Source organism: Phyllostomus discolor, chromosome 8 (assembly GCF_004126475.2).
Source record: "Phyllostomus discolor isolate MPI-MPIP mPhyDis1 chromosome 8, mPhyDis1.pri.v3, whole genome shotgun sequence".
Classification (NCBI taxonomy): Eukaryota; Metazoa; Chordata; class Mammalia; order Chiroptera; family Phyllostomidae; genus Phyllostomus; species Phyllostomus discolor.
Window position 1 is genome coordinate 71,595,684 of NC_040910.2, and position 26,482 is coordinate 71,622,165.

Below are 26,482 nucleotides of genomic sequence, written 5' to 3' on the forward strand. Positions count from 1 at the left end.
CTCTTGTCAACTCACGTCACTCAGGAGCCCACCTTTCCCTATATGAAATGTAAATCTCTGTGCATGGACATCAAGGCTGTGAGAAATATTTAGATAATGTTGGGAAGTCACAGAGCACTGCTAATGTGGGAACAAGTAATTTCCTCGAAGGTACTTATTGTTAATCCCTGTAGATGTAACTGAATTTAAAATGAATTCACTTTTACACATTTTCCTTTAAGCCCTTGAAATGTAGTCCTTTGTTTCACACACTCTAAAAACAGTACAATGTAAACTGCAGGGCTGCTTTTCTTAAGTAGCTTTTATACACTTCTGTCTTCCAGTTGTAGTTGTTTGCAACCAACTCTATTAAATGGAGGTGCTTCTGACCATTTCTAATCCTGAAATGTAACACAAAGCTTTGTTCTTTCCAAACCAGTAATCAGTTAAGAGTTCATTGAAATAACATAGAAGATATTTCTTGAACACCCTGTTGGCGAGGATTTGCAGCTTTGCTGGTGAAGGTGTGGGTAAATGAATAACCTTATGCATGGTTGGGGAATAGATAAATTGGGAATGTCTTTTTAGAGCAACTTGGCAGTACCTATACAATCCTTAATTTTAAGGTTGGTGTTTGTACTCAGCATTTCTACTTCTAGATTTCCAACCAAGAGAGATATTTGCTTCTTAGCAGCAGACATATCTAAGCCTGTTCACTTCAGCATTACTTAAAAAGCAAAAGATGCAGTATCTCAAAAATGCATCACTGGGGGAGTCAAAAACAGGTCTGGCGTGTCTACACTCTGGAAAACTATGCAACCTTTAAACAGAAGGAGGTGGGGAGTGACATAGGAAAGTCCTCAAGAACCATTTTCAGGCAGAAGCATGTCACAGAGAAAAATGTGTGTGAAAACCCCACTGCAGCCCTGGCTGGGTGGCTCAGTTGCTTGGAGTATCATCTGTACTCCAAAAGGTTGCATTGTGAGCAGTCTGGATGAGTGTTTCTTCTTTAACTGTTCTGTTGTCCGACTTTCATACAGTTCTATTTTCTGGCACTTCTGTTTTTTTGTTATATTTTTAAGTTGGTTGTTACCTTTCTTTTGGCCGTGTGAGGAAATGAAGCATGTCTACCTATGCCTCCATCTTGGCTGGAAGCTCCTTGTCTGTCCACATCTTAAGTCTGTGTTTTCTGAAGGAGACTGCCTGGCATACTGTAGATGCCCAATAAGTACTTGATGAGTGGATGCTTAAATGCATGTGTGAGTGAATGGAGAAACATACCCTGTTCTCTGTGGGACTGACTCAGCAACTCACGTGGTTGATTATGCCCCAATTAACATGGGAGTACAAGGCAGTACTGTGGGAGGGAGGCACAGGGATGAGCTACCCAGACCCTCCTCTCCAGGAAGATGTGGTGTCCAGTGAGGGAAGTGTGGCCTGTGCCCACAGCCCTCTCCCATCAGGTTATACCCATGCTGGGGTGACCTTCATCTGGTGACTGGGTAACGTGGGTATTAAAGCCCAGCACAGAACAGCTGTGACAGGCACTGCTGTTGGAATCCCAGAACCCCCTGCTGGATTGGCTGAAGTTTGTGGGGTCTTCACAGCTATCAAACTTTTCACTCAGCTTTTTCTCCCTTCCTTTCACAGGTGTGGATCTCTGATAAATAGCTTGTACCCCAATGTCAGACAAATACTAATCAGAATACCAAATAAAAGCAGAACAAGAAAATAATGTCCATCAATAGTGAAATATTAGTAAACAAGTTACGGTGTATATTATGAAATAAAGTGAAGATGAGACATGAATAAATAATATTTTATAAACTGATGCCAAGAAATGGTCCTGATGCATTGTTAATTGAATTAAAAAGCAGGTAGCACAACACAATCCCATTTACATAGAAAATGTAATCTAAAATTGATCTGCTTCCTTCTCTACCTTTAAGACACTAAAGGTCCTTTGTGTTGGCAAGATAGTGTGTATGAGAAATCTACAGAGTTTCCAGGATGCAAGTGAGCCCCTTTCATGAAGACAGCGCACGTGCAGAGAGCCCAGACCAGGGTGTCAGGTGGAACCAGGCATGAAGTCTGGCTCTTTTCCTTACCAGATGAGAGATCTAGAGCAGGTCATGCAATGGCTCTGAGTCTCAGTCTATCATCAAAAATGTCTCCCGTGGTTTTTGTGAGAAGTGAATGGTTAATGTACAGCAAGTGCCTGGCAAAATCCTGATCACAGATGTGATGTTCAATAAAAGTTTGTTCCTGTCCCCAGCTCCTCCTGTCCCAATCTGGCTAGGAATCCTCATCTCCTTCATCCTCTTTCCTCCTTCTGGGTAGAGTAAGGTGAGTTAGGCCAGAGCTGGGGGTGCTTAGTGTCTGAGGCCCCAGAGGATGCTCAGATGCCAGGGATTCAGGTTATGATTGAGCAAGAGCAGAGAAAAAGGCTCCCCTGGACCTGGGTGTGCAGTGGTGGAGACACCATTAATTCTGGGAAATTCTGATGCAGGAAGGGAAAGGGGGCTTGGGACAGAGAAGAAAGAACAGACTGTACCTGGAGACCGTTTTGGTAAAACTACCCTCTTGCAAATGATAACAATGAGGAAGTAAGGGGAGGTCAAAAGAAGCATTAAAGGACCAGACACACCCTGAAGGAGGACAGCAAAGCTGGCCCCATATAAAATATCTTCACACATGCAGTCTCCACTTGATTCCAATGTTCATTCCGTGTCCAAAGCATATGATACAGGAAATACCAGAGTATAGACTCCTGAGATTTCAGACTGAGGGACCAGCAGGATTCCAGGCACTTTTGTGACTCCTCCCTCAGTCTTCTCTACTCCTCTCTCCTGGATTTTGTTTTATACAACTCATTGCTGCTCAGCAAAACCAAGCATCGCAGCCTCCAGACTTTGCACAGGTAATTGGGCTGGGGATGCAGGTGAGACCAAGGGGACAGGGAGGGAGTTAGAGAAAACAGGAGGAGGGACCTGTGGGTCTCAACTGGGACAAATAGGAAGAGATATATAAAGGCAGCTGGGAGATTTAATGACCAAGTGGAATTTCAATTCACTTAACTGGTTGTGGATTGAAGTATGGCAGCCAAACCTTAGTCACAAACTGAGGTTCACACTCAGCCCCATCCCCAGCCCTATCTTCCCTCTGCCTAGCCACACCCGTAACTCTAACATTAAAGCAGGTTTGTGCTTTAACCCCCAATGAGAGCTTCAATCCCATAGTCAACTTGAAACTTAACACCAGCCCCAAAGCAACTTCTTTAGTTTCCAATTTCAGGGCCAAGCTTAGGCCTCACTCTATCCATGGCATCAACATGAGTATTGACTCCAGTCCTAGGAGGAAATGCAACCTTGACTGCAACCTCAATGTTAGACTCATCCCAGTAATGCACTCAGCTCCAACTTCCTCCACCTTCAATACGACACTCAGCCCCACCCCAGCCCAAACACCTGTCCTCACCCCACTTCCAACCTCAGTTGCAAATCAAGGTCTAATGCCATTCCTAGTCCTAACCCCTGTCTGAACTTCTCATACCTCAGCCCCAGCCTTGACCTCAGCTCCAATCTAGTCCCAGCCTCCTCAGTCCCACAACCAGCCCTAGCATGGCCCTGGCTCTGCCTCCATTTCAGCTGTGACAGCCTCGGAGTTGGGCCAAGCATGTCAATAACATATGAAAACCTCCATTCCTTGGAAAGTGAGAAGAAAAGCCAGGGGATTAGAAATGGTTAGAAAGGAGAAAAGGTGTCTCCTAAGACACCCTCTTACATGTTTAGACAGATTTCTGTTATCACAGAATATCTGCACCTCTTCCATGTGCACTGCTGGGGTCCCCCAGCTCTGATGGGTCAGGCTCCAGCATCTGGGGAGTCCTATATGCAGAGGATTCAAGGTCCTCAGAATGACAGGACCAAGAAGGACCACAGCAGGCCTGGGGGCCTATATTCTGAGGGAGGTCTGAGCATTTGCACTGGAGGAGTGAATAGTTATGTTTGGAAAGGAAACATTTGCTAACTGACAATACGGATAAGTATGAGCCTACTGAGGGCCTGGCTGCCCCAACTCTCTGTGTCTGCCTGCCTCCCACCAGCCCTGATGATAAGACTTTACATATCACCATCAGGTGCCATGAGGTGGGTGAGGGCCCATGTGACTGAGGACTGTGCTGGTCCATGAGTGGTCAGAGACCTGGGCATCCCCTGCACCACAGCCTCCCCCAGCTTTCCCTGCACCCTTCCTCCCTGACAGGTCCCTGTGGCCTCTCTTCCTCCCCTGTCTCTCTCCTGTCCTGGTTCCCCTTGTCCTGAGTTCCTCTTGTCCTGAGTTCCTCTCCTCTTGCAGGGCTGCCTGTGTCCCAGGTCTTCCTACAGCATCTCTGCTCTGGACCACACCTCTTCCTGCTCTTCCTGGGCCTCAGCCTCCTCCTGCTGGTCGGCATCTGTGTGGTTGGATCCAAAGGTGAGGGTCACGGGGGGGCACTCGTGGGGGCAATAGTGGGTGGGGTTCAGTGATGTGAGCACTGATGATGATCATAGTGGATAATGGGTGATGTAGTCAAATTACCTAACCTCTCTCAGCCCTACTTTCCTCATCAGCAAGCTTGGACAACAGTGCCTGTCCCTTTGGGATGAGTGGCAGTGAGGACCCAATGAGACAATGCATGTCAAGTGCCCCACTTGGTGCCAGCACAGGAAGCATCTGATGACCCTTAGCACTCAGTGTGCTGTCTGTCTGATCAGGTTCCAAGATTCAGAGGGACCTGGAGACTCTGAGAGCAACTTACAGCAACTTCACTTCAAACACTGAGGCAGAGGTCCAGGCACTGCATGCCCAGGGTGAGCGTGGCTGGAAGGGGCTCTGGACTGGGATGAGGGGGTTGGGGGGAAGGGAGCTGAATACTGAGCACTGAGTCCCCATGTCCTCCAGGTGGCTGCTTGCAAGAAACGATAACATCTCTGAAAGCGGTGGTAGAAAACCAGGGGCATCAGCTGCAAGCAGGTGAGAGACCCACCAGGAATGTGTGTGCCAGGGTGGGGCGGGGCAGGGTGGGGCTCTCAGGACACAAGTGGGGTGGGAGCAGCCTGGGGTGCTGACTGCCCTCCCCTCCAGCCCGAAGCTTGAATGACAAGGTGTTGTCTCTGGAGAGCAAGCTGGAGAAAGAGCAGCAGGAACTCAAAGAAGGTCAGGCCCCTTCTCCCCTCCACTGGGCCTGATGTGGTGAGAGGACAGTTAGGATGCAGGGCTGAGCCCCCTGGACTGTCCCACTGTCCTTCTGTGTGTGTCCCAGGCTATTCTGACATGATCATGCAACTCCACATGCTGGCCGAAAAACTGAACTCTCTGAATATCCAGATGGCTGTGCTCAAGAGCAATGGTGAGTGGAGTGCAGGGAGTGCCTAGTCCCATCTCCTGCCCTTGTCCCACTGGGCAGTATCTCAGACCCTTCCCACACCCACCCTTCAGGCTCCCAGAAGAACTGCTGCGCTGTTAACTGGCTGGAGCATGAAGGCAGCTGCTACTGGTTCTCTAGTACTGAGAAGCCCTGGCCTGAAGCTGAGAATTACTGCCAGATGGCGAATGCACACCTTGTGGTGGTCAGCTCCTTGGAGGAGCAGGTGAGGCCTGGGAGAGCCAGTTTGGGAGACTGGTTGTTATACAGAAAGAAGAGCCACCACCCTCCTCTTTTCTCTCTAGAAATTTCTCGGGCAACACACATCCTCTGTGAACACCTGGATGGGCCTTAGTGACTTACATCTTGTCTGGTTTTGGGTGGACTGGACAGACATTGAAACAGGCTTCCGGGGACAGAAGATGGCAGCTTTACTCTAGGCAGAGTTTTTCTCTGCTTCCGTGAAGAGGAGGGAAACTTGCGGATCGGTGGAGAAACAGAGCAAGTGGACTAGGTTACCGAATCACTTTTGAAAGCAGGACATCAAAAATTATTGCGATCACTGAAAAACCAGACTGTAAGGAGACTGCTTCAGGACAAAAGGGACCCAGGGATCAGCACAGGGTCTAGGGGTGTGCAGTCCCCAGGCCCGGTGCTCCCAGGTCTGCCTCAGGGCTCCCGGGAGAGGGGAGTCGCTCCATCCCCTGAATACGGGGGGTGAGCAACTCCAGGGGAGAATGTGTTGCTTGAAGGAACAGATTGGCCAGTTGGACTGGGAAAAAATCGCCCAGGGACTATGAACATCTGCCCAGAGACCTGGGAGAATTGAGGGCCTCCATCCGACACAACCAGGGGCAGCCTGGAAGAGCGCCTGCATCCCTAGCCTGGTGGAAGTGCAGATTGGTGGAGAGCACAAAGCTGGGAGGGGCTCGGCTCACGCCCCATAGGGAGGCCTGAATTGCGCGCTGTGATCCTGGGAGGGACATGGCGCTTGGTGTGTTCCTACAGTGGTGGCTCAGAGATTTCCAGCCAGCCCGACCGGGGGAGTTGGGAAAGGCACCAACATCTCTAGCCCGGTCGGAGTGCAGTTCGGCGGGGAACACGGAGCCGGAAAGGGCTTGGCTCGCGCACCATCGGGAAGCCTGACTCGCACGTGGGCGAGGCGCTTAGGGCGATCCTAGACCTGAATCTCAAAAGTTTGGGGGAGGGGCGTGCCCTTTTACGATTCCCAGGGAGGGCACAGTGAATCCCAAAACCTCGTGGGTGCCTCCTGAGATCATAGAGCTGGAACCCTGCAGGACCCCGGAGTCTGGAAGAACGTGGAAGTGAGATCCAGAGGGCCAGTGTGCTCGGGAGCACCCAGGGTACCTGACAGACTTGCTGAGATTTGGGCTGGGAGAGAGAGAAGCATTTCAAAGGTCCCTCAGCCAGCTGAAGCCAGCAAGATCAGAAAAACTGGTCTGGCCAGTTAGAAACCAACAAGAGTTTTGTTTTGTTTTGTTTTGTTTTGTTTTTTCTTTTCTCTGTTTTGTTTTATTTGGTTTGGTTTGGTTTGGTTTGGTTTGGTTTTTGTGGTTGTTGTTAGTTGATTGATTTTATCTTGTGTTTTTTGTGACATTTTATTTTTCAATTCTTATTATTTTTATACCTCGCAATCCCTTATGTTTCTCTTCCATTCATCCTAATATTATTCTTTCCACTCCAAATTTATCTCTCCTGCACTACATCTTCTGCTTTTCTTTCCTTTTTTTTTAATCTTGCAAGTTACTGTAAATTTGTATTATCTTTTTCTCACTTTTCCGACATTTTTTATTTTAATAATATTTTGGTATTTTTTTCTTTCTGTATAATCTTCTTTGCTTGGCTGGTTATACTGTCATTTGATAGGTTCCCCCTGGTATCTCAGTCACGATGTGTTGATAAGTTACTATCCTTCATCTGTGTTCCATTAATACACCTCTCAAGGTTCTATACTCTTTATTCTTGTTATCTAGACCTCATCGATTCTGCCACAAGACTGTCACTTTACTATTACTGTTAGTAAGACCTAGTCTATACAATTGTAAATACTACTCAATACCCCTACCTGATCTCAGCCCACTTTGCAATTTTCTGAACTATACTATTGTGGGGGTTGTCTCTATTCTTTTACACACTACTCCTATTTACTAATCTTTAATCCAACACTACCTTAGAATCTGACCTCCCACAGCCTCACAGCTTTCTAGATCCAACTAATAATCCTCTTGTCCCCAATAAGAGTCTTACCCTTTTTCCATCACTTCTAAAATGTGGATAGTGGGGTGGAGGATCATGGTTAACACTATAAGGAGCCAAAGGTTAACCCATCTCTTATCTACTGGTTGCTAATGTAAATATCATAGTACACTGTCTTGCTGTCTTAAACCATTTCGTCTTACTCCTCCAACTGATCACAAAAAAAGAGTAGGGGGAAGCTGTGAACACCAGGATACATGAAGGAGATTGCACCACTGAATCTCACAAATATTCTACCACAGAAGTTCACACCATAATTACAGGGAATCAGAACAGATCAAACTAACAAACAAGAAGAAAAAAGAAGAAACCCATGAACAATGAGAAAACAAAGAAACAACCCCCAATTGAAAGGAAATGAGGAAGCCTCAGGAAAAATGCTAAATGAAATAGAGGCAACTCAACTATCAGATAGTGAGTTCAAAATAATGATTATCAGGAAGTTCAATGAACTCCCAATGAGCTATCAGAAATTAGAGGGAAACTACATCAATCTCACTGCAAACTATATAAACATGAAAAAGGAAATAGAAACTCTCAACAAAGGTCAAGAGGAAATGAACAATACAATTTCTGAACTGAAGAACACAGTAGAAGGAATGAAAAGCAGGATCGATGAAGCAGAAGATCGGATTGGCTAGCTGGAGGACAAAGTAGGAAACAACATCCAGAAAGAGCAAGAAAAGGAAAAGAGGCTCAGGAAGAATGAAGAGGGATTAAGAGAAATGCAAGACAATATGAAACGTAATAATATCCATATAATAGGGATACCAGAAGGAGAAGAAGAGCAAGGAATCGAAAACCTAGTTGAACAAGTAATGAAGGAGAACTTCCCTAATTTGATGAGAGAAAAAGTCACACAAATCCAGGAAACACAGAGAGTCCCAATCAAGAGGAACACAAAGAGGCCCACCTCAAGACACATCATAATTAAAATAGCAAAATTTCAAGACAAAGAGAGAATCTTAAAGGCAGCAAGGGAGAAAAAGGAAGTAACATACAAGGGAGCTCCAATAAGGCTAACAACTGACTTCTCAATGGAAACACTTCAAACCAGAAGAGAATGGCAAGAAATACTCCAGGTAATGAGAACCAGAGGGCTGCAACCAAGGCTACTATATCCAGCAAGGCTCTCAATCAAGATAGAAGGCCAAATAAGAAGCTTCCCAGACAAAAGAAGTCTAAAAGAATACACCTCAACCAAACCAGCTCTGCAAGAGATTCTAAAGGGACTGCTTTAAGGAAGGGAAGGAAGAGAGAGAGAGAGAGAGAGAGAGAGAGAGAGAGAGAGAGAGAGAGAGAGAGAGGGAGAGAGAGAGAGAGGGAGAGAGGAACACACGTATATAAAAGACAATGAATAAGTACCTATCAATAATAACCTTAAACGTAAATGGATTAAATGCTCCAATCAAAAGACATAGAATAGCTGAATGGATAAGAAAAATGACCCACATATCTGCTGTCTACAAGAGACCCACCTCAGGATAACAGACTTACACTGGCTGAAAGTGAAGGGCTGGAAACAAATCTTCCAAGCAAATGGACAGGAAAAAAAAGCTGGGGTAGCAATACTCATTGGTAGTCAAAATAGACTTCCAAAAAAGGTCCATAAAGAGAGACCCAGAAGGTCACTTCATAATACTCAAGGGAAGAATCCATCAAGAAGACATAAATATTGTAAATATATATGCACCCAACATAGGAGCACCCAAATACATAAAGAAAATCTTAGAGGACTTCAAGAAAGATATGGTCAGCAACACAATTATAATGAGAGATTTTAACACCCCACTATAAAAAATGGACAGATCTTCTAAACAAAATATCAACAAAGATATTGTGGCATTGAACAATACCCTTGATGAAATGGGCTTTACTGATATACACAGAGCCCTCCATCCCAAAGAAGCTAAATATACATTCTTTTCAAATGTACGCAGAACATTTTCAAAGATAGACCACATGATAGGACATAAAACAAGCCTCAAGAATTTCAAGAAAATTGAAATCATACCAAGCATTTTCTCAGACCACAAGGGACTGAAGCTAGAAACCAACCCCAAGGAAAAAAAAACCAAAACACTCAAAATCATGGAGATTAAATAGCATGCTATTAAACCATGAATGGGTCAAGAATGACATTAGGGAAGAAATCAAAAGGTTTCTGGAAACAAATGAAAACGAACTCACAACAACCCAAAACTTATGGGACACAGCCAAAGCAGTCCTGAGAGGGAAGTTCATAGTGATACAGGCCCACCTAAAAAGGTTAGAAACATTCCAAACAAACAACCTAACCCTACGTCTACAAGAACTCGAGGAACAACAACAAAGGCAGCCCAGAGCAAGCAGAAGGAAGGAAATAACCAAGATCAGAGCAGAATTAAATGACATAGAGACTAAAAGCACAATTCTAAGGATCAATGAATCCAAGAGCTGGTTCTTTGAAAAGATAAACAAAATCGACAAGCCTTTAAGCAGACTCATCAAGAAAAAAAGAGAGAAGACCCAAATAAACACAATCAGAAATGAAAGAGGAGAGATTACAACAGATACCACAGAAATACAAAGGACTGTAAGAAATTACTACAAAGAACTGTATGCCAAAATATTTGAAAACCTAGATGAAATGGACAAATTTCTAGAAAAATACAATCTTCCAAAACTCAATTAAAAAGAAGCAGAAAGCCTGAACAGACCAATAACAACAAAAGAAATTGAAGCAGTAATCAAAAAACTCCCAACACACAAAAGCCCAGGACTAGATGGTTTCACAGGAGAATTCTACAAAGCATTTAAGGAAGAGCTAACCCCTATCCTTCACAGACTATTCCAAAAAATCCAGAAAGATGGGAGTCTCCCAAACTCTTTTTATGAGGCCAACATCATCCTAATTCCAAAACCAGATAAAGACACAACAAAGAAAGAAAACTTCAGGCCAATATCACTGATGAACATTGACGCTAAAATCCTCAACAAAATACTGGCAAACCACATCCAACAATACATTAAAAAGATCATACACCATGACCAAGTGGGATTCATTCTAGGGATGCAAGGATGGTTCAATATTCACAAGTCAGTAAATGTAATACATCACATAAACAAAAGCAAAGACAAAAACCACATGATCATATCAACTGATGCAGAAAAAGCATTTGATAAGGTACAGCACCCATTCATGATAAAAGCACTTGGCAAAATGGGAATAGAGGGAGCATTCCTCAACATAATAAAGGCCATATATGAGAGACCTACAGCCAACATCATACTCAACGGCCAAAAATTAAAATCTTTTCTACTAAGATCAGGAACAAGACGAGGCTGTCCACTTTCACCACTTCTATTCAATATAGTACTGGAAGTTTTAGCCACAGCAATCAGACAAGCAAAAGAAATAAAAGGCATCCAAACTGGAAAGGAGGAAACAAAACTGTCACTGTTTGCAGATGACATGATAGTATACATAGAAAATCCTATAGACTCTACCAAAAAACTGCTTGACCTAATAAATGAATTTGACAAAACAGCGGGATACAAAGTCAATATCCAGAAATCAAAGGCATTTCTGTATACCAACAATGAAACAGCAGAAGCAGAGATCAAGGAAAAAATTCCATTTGAAATAGCAAAAAGAAAAATAAAATATCTAGGAATAAACCTAACCAAAGAAGTAAAAGACCTGCATTCAGAAAACTATATAACACTCAGGAAAGAAATCAAGGAAGACACAAACAAATGGAAACATATACCGTGTTCATGGATTGGAAGAATTAATATCATCAAAATGTCCATACTACCCAAAGCAATTTACACATTCAATGCAATTCCTATTGAAGTACCAATGGCATATTTCACAGACATAGAACAAACAGTTCAAAAATTTATATAGAATTATTTTTTAAAATATATTTTATTGATTATGCTATTACAGATGTCCCATTTCCCCCTTCATTCTCCTCCACCCTGTACCCCCTCCCACCCACGTTACCCCCCTTTAGTTCATGTCCGTGTGTCATACTTGTGAGTTCTTTAGCTTCTACATTTCCCGTACTATTCTTGCCCTCCCCCTATCTATTTTCAACCTACATTCTATGCTACTTATTCTCTACACCTTTCCCCCCTCTCTCCTCCTCGCACCCCCCTACTGCTAGCCCTCCATGTGCCCTCCATTTCTGTGGTTCTGTTCCTGTTCTAGTTGTTTACTTAGTTTCTTTTGGTTTTGCTTTAGGTGTGGTTGTTAATAATTGTGAGATTGCTGTCCTTTTACTATACATGTCTTTTCTTTATGTTCTTTTCTTAGATAAGTCCCTTTAGCATTTCATAAAATAAGGGTTTGGTGATGATGAACTCCTTTAATTTGACCTTATCTGGAAAGCACTTTATCTGCCCTTTCATTCTAAATGATAGCTTTGCTGGATAGAGTATTCTTGTATGTAGGTCCTTGCCTTTCATGACTTGGAATATTTCTTTCCAGCCCCTTCTTGCCTGTAAGGTCTCTTTGGAGAAATCAGCTGACAGTCTGATGGGAACTCCTTTGTAGGTGACTGTCCCCTTACCTCTTGCTGCTTCTAGGATTCTCTCCTTCGTTTTTACCTTGGCTAATGTAATTATGATGTGCCTTGGTGTGTTTCTTCTTGGGTCCAACTTCTTTGGGGCTCTCTGAGCTTCTTGGATTTCTTGGAAGACTGTTCCCTTTGCCAGATTGGGGAAGTTCTCCTTTATTATTTGTTCAAATAACTTTTCCACTTGTTGCTCCTCCCCTTCTGGTACCCCTATAATTCGGATGTTGGAACGTTTAAAGGTGTCCTCAATGCTCTTAAGCTTTTCCTCGATTTTTTGAATTCTTATTTCATCATGCTTTCCTGCATGGTTGATTCTATCTTCCTTCTTGTCCACTGTATTGTTTTGAGTCTCAGATTCCTTCCTTTCACTATTGGCTCTCTTCCGCGTATCTTCCTGCATCTCTTTTATGGTAACCTGCATCCTTTCATCTAAATTACGCCCAAAGTCAATCAATTCTGTGAGCTTTCTGATCACCAGTGTTTTGAACTGTGCATCTGATAGATTGGCTATTTCTTGGTCACTCAAAAGGATGAGTCCTGGGGGACTGATCTGTTCTGCTTGAAACATGTCTTCTGTCTTTCCCTGTCTCTCCTATTGTTATTATTATTATTATTTTTTCTTTTCCAGCCTGGTCACTCATGTTACGGTGGGAGGCGGAGCCTTAGGTGTTCACCGGGGCTGGGAACCCCAGTCGCTAGATTGTGACGTTATATGTGGGGGCGGGGGCAGGGGTGGGAGCGGGGACGAGAGGGAATGATGGCGGCAGTTCCATTCTCCTGGGCTCAGACACCTCCTCGCTTTGGATCCTGGGCCTCGAGGTCTGCCCTGGTCCACAATCGCCACCCCACTGTTTCCCCCAGCCGCAGCCTGCGTATTCAGGGATCACAGCTGCGTTCTTGCACCTCGGATGGCTGTCGCGCTGATTTTGCGTCAAATTTCCCCCGACCTCCACGCGCCGCTGACCCGCGCCAGCCCCGCGCCCGCCCGGCTCGTCGTCCCCTACCAGTCTGGATGTATGGGTCTACTTCAACTTCTTGGCTGTCTGACTTCCATTCAGATAAATCCTCTGACAGTTCCAAGTGAAATTATGCCTGTAAATTATTGTTGTTCCATTCTTGGTTGTGCGAGGAGGTACGGTGCATCCACCTATTCCTCCATCTTGCCGGAAGTCAAAAATTTACATAGAATTATAAACAACCCCAGATAGCTGCTGCAATTTTGAGAAAGAAGAGTAAAGTAGGAGGGATCACAATACCCGACACTAAACTATACTACAAGGCCTCTGTAATCAAAACAGCCTGGTACTGGCATAAAAACAGGCACATAGACCAATGGAACAGAACAGAGAGCCCAGAAGTCACCCCAAGTCTCTATGGTCAATTAATATTTGACAAAGGGGGGGGGGGCAAAAAACATGGAGTAAAAATAGCCTCTTCAACAAATGGTGTTGGGAGAACTGGACAGCCATGTGCAAAAACATGAAGCTTGAGCACCAAATTACACCATATACAAAAATAAATTCAAGGTGGATAAAAGACTTAAATATAAAACGGGACACCATTGAAGTCCTGGAGGAGAACGTAGGAAGGAAAATCTCAGATATTTCACGAAGAAACTTTTTTACTGACTTGTCCCCTAGAGCAAGGGACATACAGGAAAGAATAAACAAATGGGACCTCATCAAAATTAAAAGCTTCTGCATAGCTAAAGAAAACAGTATCAAAATTAAAAGAGAACCGACTGTATGGGAAACCATATTTGCCAATGATACCTCAGACAAGAGTTTAATCTCCAAAATATATAAAGAACTTACAAGACTGCACTCTTAGAAGACAAGGAACACAATTAAAAAGTGGGCAAAGGACTTGAACAGACACTTCTCCAAGGAGGACATACAGAAAATCCAAAGACACAGGAAATGATGTTCAATATCGCTAGCTATCAGAGAGATGCAAGTTAAAACCACAATGAGATACCACTTCACACCAGACAGAATGGCCATCATAAACAAAGCAACAAACAACAAGTGTTGGAGAGGTTGTGGAGAAAAGGGACCCTAGTGCACTGCTGGTGGGACTGCAGACTGGTACAACCGCTATTGAAAGCAGTATGGAACTTCCTCAGAAAACTAAAAATGGATCTGCCTTTTGACCCTGTGATTCCACTGCTGGGACTCTACCCTAAGAATACTAAAACACCAATTCAAAAGAATCTATGCATCCCAATGTTCATAGCAACACAATTTACAATAGCTAGATGCTGGAAGCAACCAAGATGCCCATCAGTAAATGAATGGATCAAAAAACTATGGTACATTTACACAATGGAATTCTATGCAGCAGAAAGAAAGAAGGAGCTCCTACCCTTTGCAACAGCGTGGATGGAGCTGGAAAACATTATGCTAAGCGAAACAAGCCAGGCAGTGAAAGACAAATACCATATGATCTCACCTTTAACAGGAACCTAAATAACAAAACAAAGAAACAAGCAAAATATAACCAAAGACACTGAAATAGAGGTCAGGCTGACAGTGCCCACAGAAGAGAGTAGAGGGAATTTCAGGGGACAGTGGGAAGGGTTCACAGGAACAAACTTAAAGGACATGGTCAAAAACTAAGGGGAGGGTGGTAATGGGAGGGAAGTGGGAGGGGTGGGAGGGGGGGCTGGATTGGGAGTAAAAAGGAGAAAACTGTATTTGAACAACGATTAAAATAAAATAAAAAAGAGAAAGAAACAGGCTTCCAGTGAGTGTGTGTGGTTGCAGACTCCCTTTGGCCCAGATTGCGTGGGTACCCGGGTGCCTGTGTATTCTTGGGATCAGTTGAGGATCTGGTCCCTGGGCCCACATTTGTCTGGTGTCCTCAGGTACTGGAGAACAGAGCTTCAGGACTACTGGTACAGGGACTTGCCCATGGGAAGTGGGAACTGTGTGTACTTCAGTAACAATGGCCGCTGGTTCTATGACATCTGCCAGAGATCCTACTGCTGGGTCTGTGAGAAAGAACTAAACAAGGTTGGCTAGGAGCCTCTTCTCCGCTAAGTTATTCCCTCAATGCCTACACCTTTGCAGGGTCCTTGTTTGGGGGTACCTTTCTCTGAGGGTCTCCAGCATGTTCTTGGGGGGTTTCTCTATCACAGATGTCCTAACAGCAATCAAAGCTCAAGTACAAATAAGGGACAACACAGCTCACATGCTTGGGGTGGTGCCCCTGGACAACTTGGCTTGGGTGACCCAGGCTGTTGTGCCACTGGGCCCCACAGGACATCTGCTATATAGGGCCACTCTGCATAGACTGGGAGATGTAACAGCTCTACCTAATACATAGGAACAAACACAGGGAAGACGCTAAAATAAGGAGACAAAAAACCTGTGCCAAACGAAAGAAAAGAACAAAGCTTTAGAAAAAGAGCTAAACTAAATGAAGATGAGCAATCTTCCAGATGCAGAGTTCAAAACACTGGTTATAAGGGTGCTCAGTGAGAGCATCTCAGTGAGAACTTTGAACAAAGAAACAGGAAACAAAAATAGAGATAAAAACATAAAAAAGAACCAATCATAAATGAAGAATACATCAAACTCATTTTCACCAGGGGCCACATCAGCCTTGCAGTTGCCTTCAAAGGGCCAAGTGTAATTATAGGACTGTATAAGTGTAACTACTCCTTAACTAGGAGTAAGGAGCTTGTTGCTGCCACAGGGTAGGAATGAGGTGAAGGGCTGCATTTGGCCCATGGGCCTTGTGTTTGACACTTGTGCACTAGAGGGAATCAACAATAGACTAGATGAAGCAGGAGATTTGGAGGAAATTTGGAAGACAAGGTAGCAGAAATGACCCAATCAGAAGAGCAAAAAATAAAAAGTAAGATTTTAAGGAACTATAGAATACCATCAAGAATATCAGCATTTGTATCATCATGGTACTGAAAGGAGGAGAGAGAGAGCAAGGAATTGAAAACTCATTTGATTAAATAGTAGGGGAAAACTCCCCTAACCTGGCATAGAACATAGATATACAAGTCCACTAAGCACAGAGTCCCAAGCAAAATGAACCCAAAGAAGCCCACACTAACACACATCATGATTAAAATGCCAAAGGTAAAAAAAAAGAGAGCATCCTAAAAGCAGCAAGAGGAAATCAGTTAAATACCTTGTAAACAGTTAATTACAAGGGAGCTCCCATATGACCATCAGCTGATTTCTCAATGGAAAATTGGCAGGCCAGAAGAGATTGGCACAAAACATTCAAAGTGATGAAAAGCAAGGATCAGCAATCAAGATTATTCTACCCAGCAAAGCTATCATTTAGTGTTAAAGGACAGATAAAGGAGTTCCCAGACCAAACAAACAAACAAACAAACAAATAAATAAAAATAAATCTAAAGGAATTCATCCCCACCAAAACAGTATTACAAGAAATGTTAAAGGACTTCTTAGATTGTGATGGAAGGACACTTGACTTGTACACCTGAAACCTATATAATTTTATTAACCAATGTCACCCCAATAAATTCAATTAAATGTTAAAAAGAAGAAAAAGGTAAAAGTGTGAATGATATAATGGTTACAACTACATAACTAGAGACTTCCAGACAAGATGAAGGCATAGGTAGATATACTCTCCCTCCTCACAAAACCAAAAGAAGGACAACAACAAACTTAAAAACAAAAAATAACCAGAACTGCCAGAAAATTGAACCGCATAGAAGTCCAACAACCAAAAAGTTAAGGAAGAAACATTCATCCAGGCTGGTAGGAGGGATGGAGAGGGGCAGCCGGGTAGGAGAGGACTCATGGCAAGGAGGTGGCTGGAAGACCAGGAAGTCCCATATTTGTGTGCAGATAAACCAGGAGAAACAACTAGGGAGCGAGACAGACTGCACAACCCAGGGTTCCAGCATGCAGAAATAAAGCCTTAAAACCTCTGACTGTAAAAACCAGTGGGGGGTTGTGGTGGTGGTGGGGTAAAACTCCCAGCCTCACAGGAGTGGTCATTGGGGATACCCAAAGGGTCCTAAAATGTACACAAACCCACCCACCCAGGAGTCACCTCCAGAAGGGCCCAATTTGCTTGTGGGTAGTGAGGGAAGTGACTGAAAGCCAGCTGAGAGTGGGGCAAGTGGAATCATTCCCTTTCTGACCCCTCCTCCACATACAGCACCACAACACAGTGAAGTGGGTTGCCCCTCCCTGGAAAATAGCTAAGGCTCTGCCCCTTACACTATAAGAGGTGCCCTGTGACAAAAGAAAAAAGGACCAAATGAAAGAACAAATTAAAGCTCTAAAAATAGAACTAAGCAATGAAGAGATAGCCACCCTATCAGATGGTACATTTCAAAACTCTGGTAATCAGGATGCTCACAGAATTGGTTGAGTATGGTCACAAAATAGGGAAGAAGTGATGGATATGTAAAGTGAAATAAAGGAAAATGTGCAGGGAGCCAACTGTGACAGGAAGGAAACTGGGACCCAAATCAAGAATTTGGAGCACAAGAAAGAAAGAAACATTTGACAGGAACATAATGAAGAAACAAGAATTCAAAAAATAGGGAGAGGCTTAGGAACCTCCAGGACAACTTTAAATGTTCCAAGTCCAAATCATAGGGGTGCCAGAGGGAGAAGAAGAGCAAGAAATGAAAAACTTATTTGACAAAATCACAAAGGAGAATTTCCCTAACCCAGCAAAGGAAATAGACTTCCAGGACGTCTGGGAAGCTCAGAGTCCCAGAGAATTTGGACCCAAGGAAGCACACACCAAGGCACATCATAATTATATTACCCAAGATTAAAAATAAGGAGAGAATCTCAAAAGTAGCTAGAGAAAAGGAGAGAGTTACCTACAAACGAGTGCCCATAAGACTGTCTGCAGATTTCTCAAAAGAAACCTTGAGGGCAAGAAGGGGCTGGAAAGAAGTATTCCAAGTCATGAAAGGCAAGGACCTACATACAAGAATACTCTATCCAGCAAAGCTATCATTTAGAATGAAAGGGCAGATAAAGTGCTTCCCAGATAAGGTCAAGTTAAAGGAGTTCATCATCACCAAGCCCTTATTATATGAAATGTTGAAGGGACTTATTTAAGAAAAAGAAGATGATCAAAACTATGAGCAGTAAAATGACAACAAATTCACAACTGTCAACAACGGAACCTAAAACAAAAACAAAAATGAACTAAGCAAACAACTACAACAGGAACAGATTCACAGAAATGGAGATCACATGGAGGGTTATCAATGGGGAGGGGGAGGGAGGAAAATGGGTGGAAAGGTACAGGGAATGAGAAGCATAAATGGCAGGTACAAAATAGACAGGAGGAGGTTAAGAATAGCATGGGAAATGGAGAAGCCAAAGAACTTACATATGTATAACCTATGGACATGAACTAAGGTGGGGGAATGCTGGTGAGAGGGGCATACAGGATGGAGGGAATAAAGGAGAAAAAAATGAGACAACTGTAAGAGCATAATCAATAAAATATATTTTTTAAAAACTACATAATTATTAACAGTTAGTTTAAATGTAAATGTATTAAATGCTTCATTCAAAAGAAATAGAGGGGCTGAATGAGTAAGAAAATGAGACCCTTACATATGCAGTCTATATTCACTTCAGATCAAAAGGCACACACTGACTGGAAGTGATGGAAAAAGATTTTTCTTCAAATGAAAAAGAAAAAAAGGCCATGGTAGCAATACTTATATCAGACAAAATAGAGCTTAAAACAAAGGATTTAATAAGAGACAAAGAAGGACCCAGTAATTGCGCATTTGTGTATTTATCCATAGAAGCCCGTAACACTAATTTGAAAAGACATTTGCATGTGTATGTTCATTGCAGCATTATTTACAATAGCCAAGATATGGAAGCAACCTAAGTACTCATCGATCGATCAATGGGTAAAGAAGAGATGGTAATATATACAATGAAATATTACTCAGCTGTAAAAAGGAATGAAATGTTGCCATCAGCAATAGCATGGATGGACCTAGAGGGTAATGTGGTAGGAGAAGTAAGTCAGACAGAGAAAGACAAGTGCATATGGCTTCAGTTATATGTGGAGTCTAAAAAATAAAATAAGCAAACGAAACAAACAAACTCATAAACACAGAGAATATTGTGACGGTTGTCAGATGTATTGGGGGAATGGATGAGAAAGGGGAAGGGATTAGGAAGTACAAACTGGTGGCCACAAAATAGTCACAGGGATGTAAAGTACAGCATAGGGAATATAGTCAATAATATTGCAACAACTAGGTATGGTTTGAGATGGGTACTAAATTTATCAGGGTAATCACTTTGTAAGTTACATAAATGTCTACTCACTAGGTTATACTCCTAAAACTAAGATAATATTGTATGTCAACTCTAATGGAAAAAAATTAAAAACAAAAAGCCAAGCCCACAGCCAAGAGTAACCAAATATATGAGGAAAGCCACTCCCATGGAAGGAAAGACCCCGGGTAAATAGACTCCACAATCCAGGACAGGAGTTGAGGGACAAACAGATGAAGAGTACAGACACTTAAGGGCTTATGAACAAAAATTGACAAAGTATTAGCCACAAATAACTCCCCAACTACTTCCAAAAAGAAGCACTGCTCTGACCACAATAAAACAGTTAGACATGAACACAAATGTAGAGTCTAAAGAGAACCACAACATACATCTTTCTCACCATCTTTCTAGATAACATTAAGAGAAAATCAAAGTAAACTCAGTGGATTAGAAATAAACAAAGAGAGTACCACATACTGAAGTTGTGGGATGGTCTGAAGTGGTTCTTAGGAAGAATTGTACATAGTCTTTCACACATTAAAAAAAAAAAGCCATTACTGGTGTAGCTCATTTGGTGGGAACATCATCCCATACACTGAAATGTTGCTGGTTTGATTCCTGGTCAGGGCACATACCGAGGTTGTGAGTTTGATCCCCAGTCCTGGCATGTATGGCAGGCAACCAATCAGTATTTCTCTCACATCAATGTTTCCCTCTATCTCATCAATGAAAAATATCATCAGGCTGAGGTGAGGATTAACAAAATAAGAAGGGCTGAATTGAATTAAGCTAGGTTTTAACTGAGGAAACTTGAAAAAAATAACAAAATACACTCCCAAAATAGAATGAAGGAATTTATTTTTAATAAAGCAAGAATTAATGAAGTAACATGTAAAAATGTAGAGATGACCAATAAAATAAAAATTGAATTCTTGGGAAAGGTGAACAAAATAATACGAAGGAGAGAAAGGGAAACACAGACACTGGACGTCAAAAAGGAGCAGGTTAGAGAAGCACAGGACCGAGGATGCGGTCATGTCCCATTTCTGGATCTGAAGCAGCAGGGTAAAGACAGTGTTTCCCACTATTGGGGTAATTTTTAGGCTAATCCCTTAGAAACAGAGCTGATAACTCCCAAACTTAGTAAGGGAAAAAATGAAAAAAAAAGTGTTAATCAAAAGGAAGACAGGAAAGGAGAATAAAATAAATAAAACTAGTAGATACAAATAAGCAGAAAATAAAAGGTTAGTTCTGAATCCAAATATGTTGCTGGTTACATCAAATGCAAAAGACTAAATTATCTTGTTAAAGGACAAGAAGAATAAGAAGTAAAGTCCAACCATATGCCCAAGAGACACAAGTAAAACATAATTTGAAAGTAAAATGATATAATAGATATGTTAGGCAGACACTAACCAAAATAATTATCATATAAAGTACAGTTTATAACAAAAAATGTTATCAAAGATAAAAAGGGTCACTTCCTAATGTCAAAGGTTTATTTCAATAGGAAGAAGATACCCTGGTATTAAACATATGTGCATATAATAAGATGGCCAGAAAATATATCAAACAAAAAATTTGGAAGAACGTATCAACAAATCTATAGTTATAGTGTGACAGACATAGCTGAGCAGTAGCCATTCTTAGGTAGGAGCTGACCAGCATCTGTTTCTATATTTATAGTAGGAAAATGTAATACATCTCCCTAGTAATTGATAGATCGAGCAGACAAAATAATATCACTAAAGAAACATGTTTCTTGAACCCAATTGAAAGCCACATGGCAAGAAGCAATTTGATGCAGCCATACAGCTCTGCCTTCAAGGTCACTGGATGTGGAGGGACAAGTGGAAGACACCCAGCACAGAAAGAGCCTAGAGACAAAGAAACACATAGGAAACCCTTTAGAGAAGTAGCAAGAAGTAGCAAAGGATATAAACAGGCAGTTCACAGAAGAGTACTGGTCTAATGTTTACCTTGCTGTAACAGCACTTAAACATTCTGTAGTGCCTCTTCCTGTCTGAATGGGTTATCCAGTGCAAAGGGGGTGCACATGGCAAAATAGAGAAGTCTAGAACTTTTTAAAAATATATTTTATTGATTATGCTATTACAGTTGTCCCGATTTTCCCCCTTTGCCTCCCTCCACCGGGTAACCCCATTCCCTCCAGCAATCCACCCAGTAGTTCATGTTCATGGGTCATGCATATAAGTTCTTTGGCTACTCTACCTCCTATACTGTTCTTAACATCCCCCTGTCTATTTTGTATCTAGCACTTTGTGCTTCTTAATCCCTGCAACCTTTCCCCCATTCTCACCCTTCCTCTCCCAGATGAAAACCCTCTAAATGATATCCGTATCTATGATTCTGTTTCTGTTCTTCGTGTTTGCTTAGTTTGTTTTTTACATTCCATAGTTGACAGTTGTAATTTTATTGCCATTTTAATGTTCATAGTTTTGATCTTCTTTTTCTTGTATAATTCCCATTAATATTTCATATAATAAAGGTTTAGTGATGATGAACTCCTTTAGTTTTACCTTGTCTGGGAGAAACTTAATCTGCCCTTCCATTCTAAATGATAGCTTTGCTGGACAGAGTAATCTTGGATGTAAGTCCTTGCTTTTCATGATTTGGAATACTTTTTTGTAGCCTCTTCTTGTCTGCAAGATTTCTTTCAAGAAATCAGCTGACAGTCTCATGGGAACACCTTTGTAGGTAACTCTCTCCTTTTCTCTTGCTACTTTTAAAATTCTCTCTTTGTCTTTAACCTTTGGCATTTTAATTATGATGTGTCCTGGTGTGGTCCTCTTTGGGTCCATCTTGTTTGTGCAGTCTGGACTTGTATGTCTATTTCCTTCACCAAATTAGGGAAGTTTTCTTTCAAACTTACTTTTTTTTAAGTAAGTTTTCAATTTCTTGCTTTTCCTCTGCTCCTTCTGGCACCCTATGATTTGGATGTTGGTATAATTGAAGATGTCCTAGAGGCTCCTTAGCCTAATTTTGTATTTTTGAATTCTTTTTTCTTCTTCTGTTCTAGTTGAATATTTTTTTCTTCCTTATGTTCCAAAACATTAATTTGATTCTTGGCTTTATCCCCTCCACTGTTGGTTCCCTGTAGATTTTACTTTATTTCAATTAATGCAGCCTTAATTTCTGCCTGGGTCTTTTTTATGCTCTTGAAGTACCCAATGAGTTCCTGATACCCAGTGCTTTGAACTCTGCATTTGATTAGTTGCTTATCTCCATTTCATTTAGTTCCTTTTTTGGTGTTTTTCTCCATTCTTTCATTTGGGCCCTATTTTTTTTTGTCTCCTCATTTTGACAGCCTCTCTGTGTTTGTTTCTGTGTATTAGGTAGAGTTGCTTTGACTCCTTGGTCTTAGTTAGTAGTGTGGCCTATTGCAGAAAAGCATACCTCTAAGTTGTATGTGGCAGAGCCTTAGGTAATTGCCATGGCAGGAACCCGTGTCACCACTCTGTGCACCTGCGTGGGGGAGGGCTCAAAGAGGAGACAATGCTGCTTCCTGGGCTCTGGAGTTTTGCCCAGGTAGAAGGTACCTTCCAGCACTCACCCTGATGCCAGTCACTTCAATTTCTCCCTGCATGCCACTGGTGCCCTTCCAGCTGTTGCCCTGGTGCTGAATCCCAGAGGGAATGAGTCTGCATAAATCCTAAGTCTGATACTGGCCCTTTAAGAGGAGACTCCTGAGATTCTAGCAGTTTCTTCTGCCACCCCAACCCCCACTGGTTTTTACAGACAGAAGTTATGGAGATTTATCTTCCTTGTGCTGGAATCCTGGGCTCAGTGGTCTGGTCTGGAGCAGGAATCCCTCACTCCCAATGTATCCCTTCTGATTTTTATCCACCACAGGTGGATGTGGGACTGCCTATTCTGTGTCTCTGCACCTCTCTGGGTCTGCACCCCTCCTACCTGTCTGGATGAATGTGGTTCCTTAATTCCTTGGTTGTTAGACTTCCATACACTTTTCTGATGATTCTGGGTGTTACTTGTTTTGTAGTCTGTTAGGAACTGCCCTGCCTGGATTCAGGAGCTGTAACGCCCCGTGGCTAAGGCTGACTAAGAGGCCTCTGGACCAGGAGACACTAACGAGACAAGCTTATCTCCCTGACAGGAGCACTGCCTGCTCCTTGCCTGGCCGCCATTCCTTGGTCAGTTAGCCAATGACAGGAAATATTCTTCAGAGGAGGATGGATGTAAGACAGGCACGATCACGTGGGAAGGCCCTCAGAGAAGGACTTGGGGGGCTGTGGAAAGAGGGGGTGATCGACCCCTACCCCTTGGCTTTGACAAAGCCTGAGTCCTCATTCTGCCTGTGAGAAGTCTCAAACCTCTTGGCTGCCTTGTCTCCTCTGCCTGACTCAAGCCTGTAACAATGACAGGGGGCAGTGCAACCCTACACTGGGAACGGTGGACTTCCAGGGGTGATGAGGCCTGAAAAAAGGATATGTAAAATCCTGTGAGGCCTGCTTTGCTAAGGATGCTCTTAATTAGATTATGAAGTCCTGGGCAGGAAATAAATTTAGCCCCTTAAGTTCTGTAGTTTTTTAGGTGATAAGACCCCAACTCAGTGTGAACCCTTTTTAGCTCTTTGAACATTATCTATTTGTTTGATCCTCACTGCCAGATAATGGTTAATAAGCTGTATCTGTATTCCTACCCAAAACTACCTAATAAAAGCCCGTTCAGGTGGCAGTGTGGAGTGCTCTCCTTTGAGAGAGTGGTCAGGCCACTCTGAGGCACCCTCCCCTTGAGAGGGTAGCTGTGCCATCCCTATTCCTCCACAGGAGTCAGTAGTCCACATGAATGGCTCTCATATCTCAACCATCCACAGTGCTGCAGAAACTGCAGGCTTGTGTCTGCATCAGTAGTCTAGTTGTAATTTTTGCTGCAGTTGTTCGAGGAGGTGAGGTGTGTTTACCTGTGTCTCCCTCTTGACCAGAATTGAAATCTAGAGCTTTTAAAGAGCCCCAATCAGAAAGCACTGTGAAGCTCTCAAAGATTTCTGCACTGAGGGGCCATCTACACCCGACAGTGATGAAAAATGCAAGAAACATTTTCTTTCTCTTTAAAATTCTTTTTAGTGCTTTTTAAGAATTTATTTATTTTATTGTTGTTCAAGAAGCATTTTCTAATTAAAGTCGACACAGCTGATTATGTTTCTCATCAGGCATCTATTCAAAGCTCCAGGGCACAAGTAGTCACCTGAAGGGCAAAACTTTCCAGTTTAAATTTAAATGATCATGCAAAGAAGAAACTTACTAAACTTGTAGGAAAGTGATACTGTAAGACCACAGATGTGCTTACCATTATAACAAGTACTTGCCCTTTAAGGAGACAGAACTACGATTATGCAATGTATCTGCAAACAATGTTATACAAAGTCTTGGAAAACTGAAGAATGGGAGAAAAATAAGACTAAAGCAGACATTGAAGATTAGATATGGAAAAATAGCCCCTCAAAACAAAATATCCTGGAAACACTGCTCCAAATTAAAGCTGCAGAGCAAAACCGGGAAGTAAATTAAGAAGATATGCTAGATATGAAAGAAGTTGAGGGTTACAAAAAGTCTGTTAGTCTTAAGAATGAGGGAACAAGGAAAATACCCTTTCTCAGTTTAAAGAATCAGTGAAGAATCTATTAAATCTGGCATGAACTGTGGAGAAAAAATGAACACCATATGTGAAGAGTTTAAATAAAATGCAGGTGGATTTTAAACATACAGAAAGTGAAAGTGGATAAGAGGGTATTACTGTAATGAGAATTTGTTAATGTGTCTGGATACAAGATGACAATATAAAAGAATTATACTGCACCAAGGGTTCTCAATATGTAGCTCATGGAATACTGAACTTCCTGAGACCTTTCTAAGAAAGCAATTTTCATCATACACAAAAATGTTTTTTTGCTTTTTCACTGTGTTAAAATGGACAGATGGTGCAAAAGGAATGGTGTCTCAAATAGCTCACATATTAGCACAAACCCAGACAGTAGTGCTAAACTGTGATGGTAGTCATTGTATTCTTTCATGCCATGTACACACAGGAAAAATTATACCAGTTTCAACTAGAATGTTCTTGTTAAGGACAACTTTATCTTAGAGTTACTGACATCTGAAGGGGCCTTGTTTCCATAGGACATTGCAGAAGACCATTAGAAGAAACATGCTAAACAAAACACACCCCATGAAACTATAGAGTACAAGGAATATTAATGTGCATATCCGTATAGATTATGTCAGGAGGGTTAGACACCATTTCACTCCACAGAACAAATTTAGAGAAAAAAGCTGCTACATTAGTTTTTTCAATAATAATTCACTTATCATATGCAACAAAATATATCTATGGCCATAAGTCAACGTTCCCTTCCTTGATGTCATTAGTTACAGGGGGTAACACTAAGGATAAAATAAACATTTTGAGTGCAGAGGCATAAAAGTCCATTGTCCTTGTTCTCAGATACTGTGATACTATTATATTCTACTACAGCCCCAAACCCAAAACATTCCCAGTTAATGCTTTGACACTGCAAGCAACTGAAAATTTATGAAAACAATGCTCACAAAGAGTGTATTTTCTAACCTAGAATCAGACTTTTAATATTTTTTATGCCTTGCCTTTGTTACTAATACTTTAGTATTTCAATGTGATTTTGTGACTGTCTGATAATAAACTGAAAACAGAATCTTCTGAATTTCCTCATCAGGAAAGGCCATAAAAAAGACTCTAGGAAAGAAGTATTTGCTTATTTCTGCAAACTTAATATATAATGTCATTGTAATTTGTCATTTATGCACGAGTTTTAATTTGTAAAAATGAAATTACCCAGGGTAAAGATTTGTAAAGATGGATTTACCCAGGTCAGTCAGCTGCAAGTACTGACTGTGACCACTGACCACTAACCTCGGCCCTCTGTGAAGAATCAGCTGTGCAGGGGCAGGGTGGTGGTGCTCTGATAT

The 26,482-nt window shown here is 42.1% G+C and overlaps 1 protein-coding gene and 1 pseudogene across 1 annotated transcript in view; both read left to right on the top strand.

The window, feature by feature from the left end:
* Positions 1-2,832: 2,832 nt before the first annotated feature.
* LOC114515002 (C-type lectin domain family 10 member A-like) overlaps positions 2,833-26,482 on the top strand; it is a 47,483-nt gene continuing 23,833 nt past the window's right edge. The window contains exons 1-5 of the mRNA XM_036033146.1: positions 2,833-2,899; positions 3,627-3,721; positions 4,336-4,452; positions 4,734-4,829; positions 4,921-4,992. Coding sequence (XP_035889039.1) covers positions 3,655-3,721; positions 4,336-4,452; positions 4,734-4,829; positions 4,921-4,992 — 352 coding nt within the window. The 5' untranslated portion in view covers positions 2,833-2,899; positions 3,627-3,654. The remainder of the gene's footprint in view (positions 2,900-3,626; positions 3,722-4,335; positions 4,453-4,733; positions 4,830-4,920; positions 4,993-26,482) is intronic.
* LOC114515334 lies at positions 5,299-25,176 on the top strand (annotated as a pseudogene).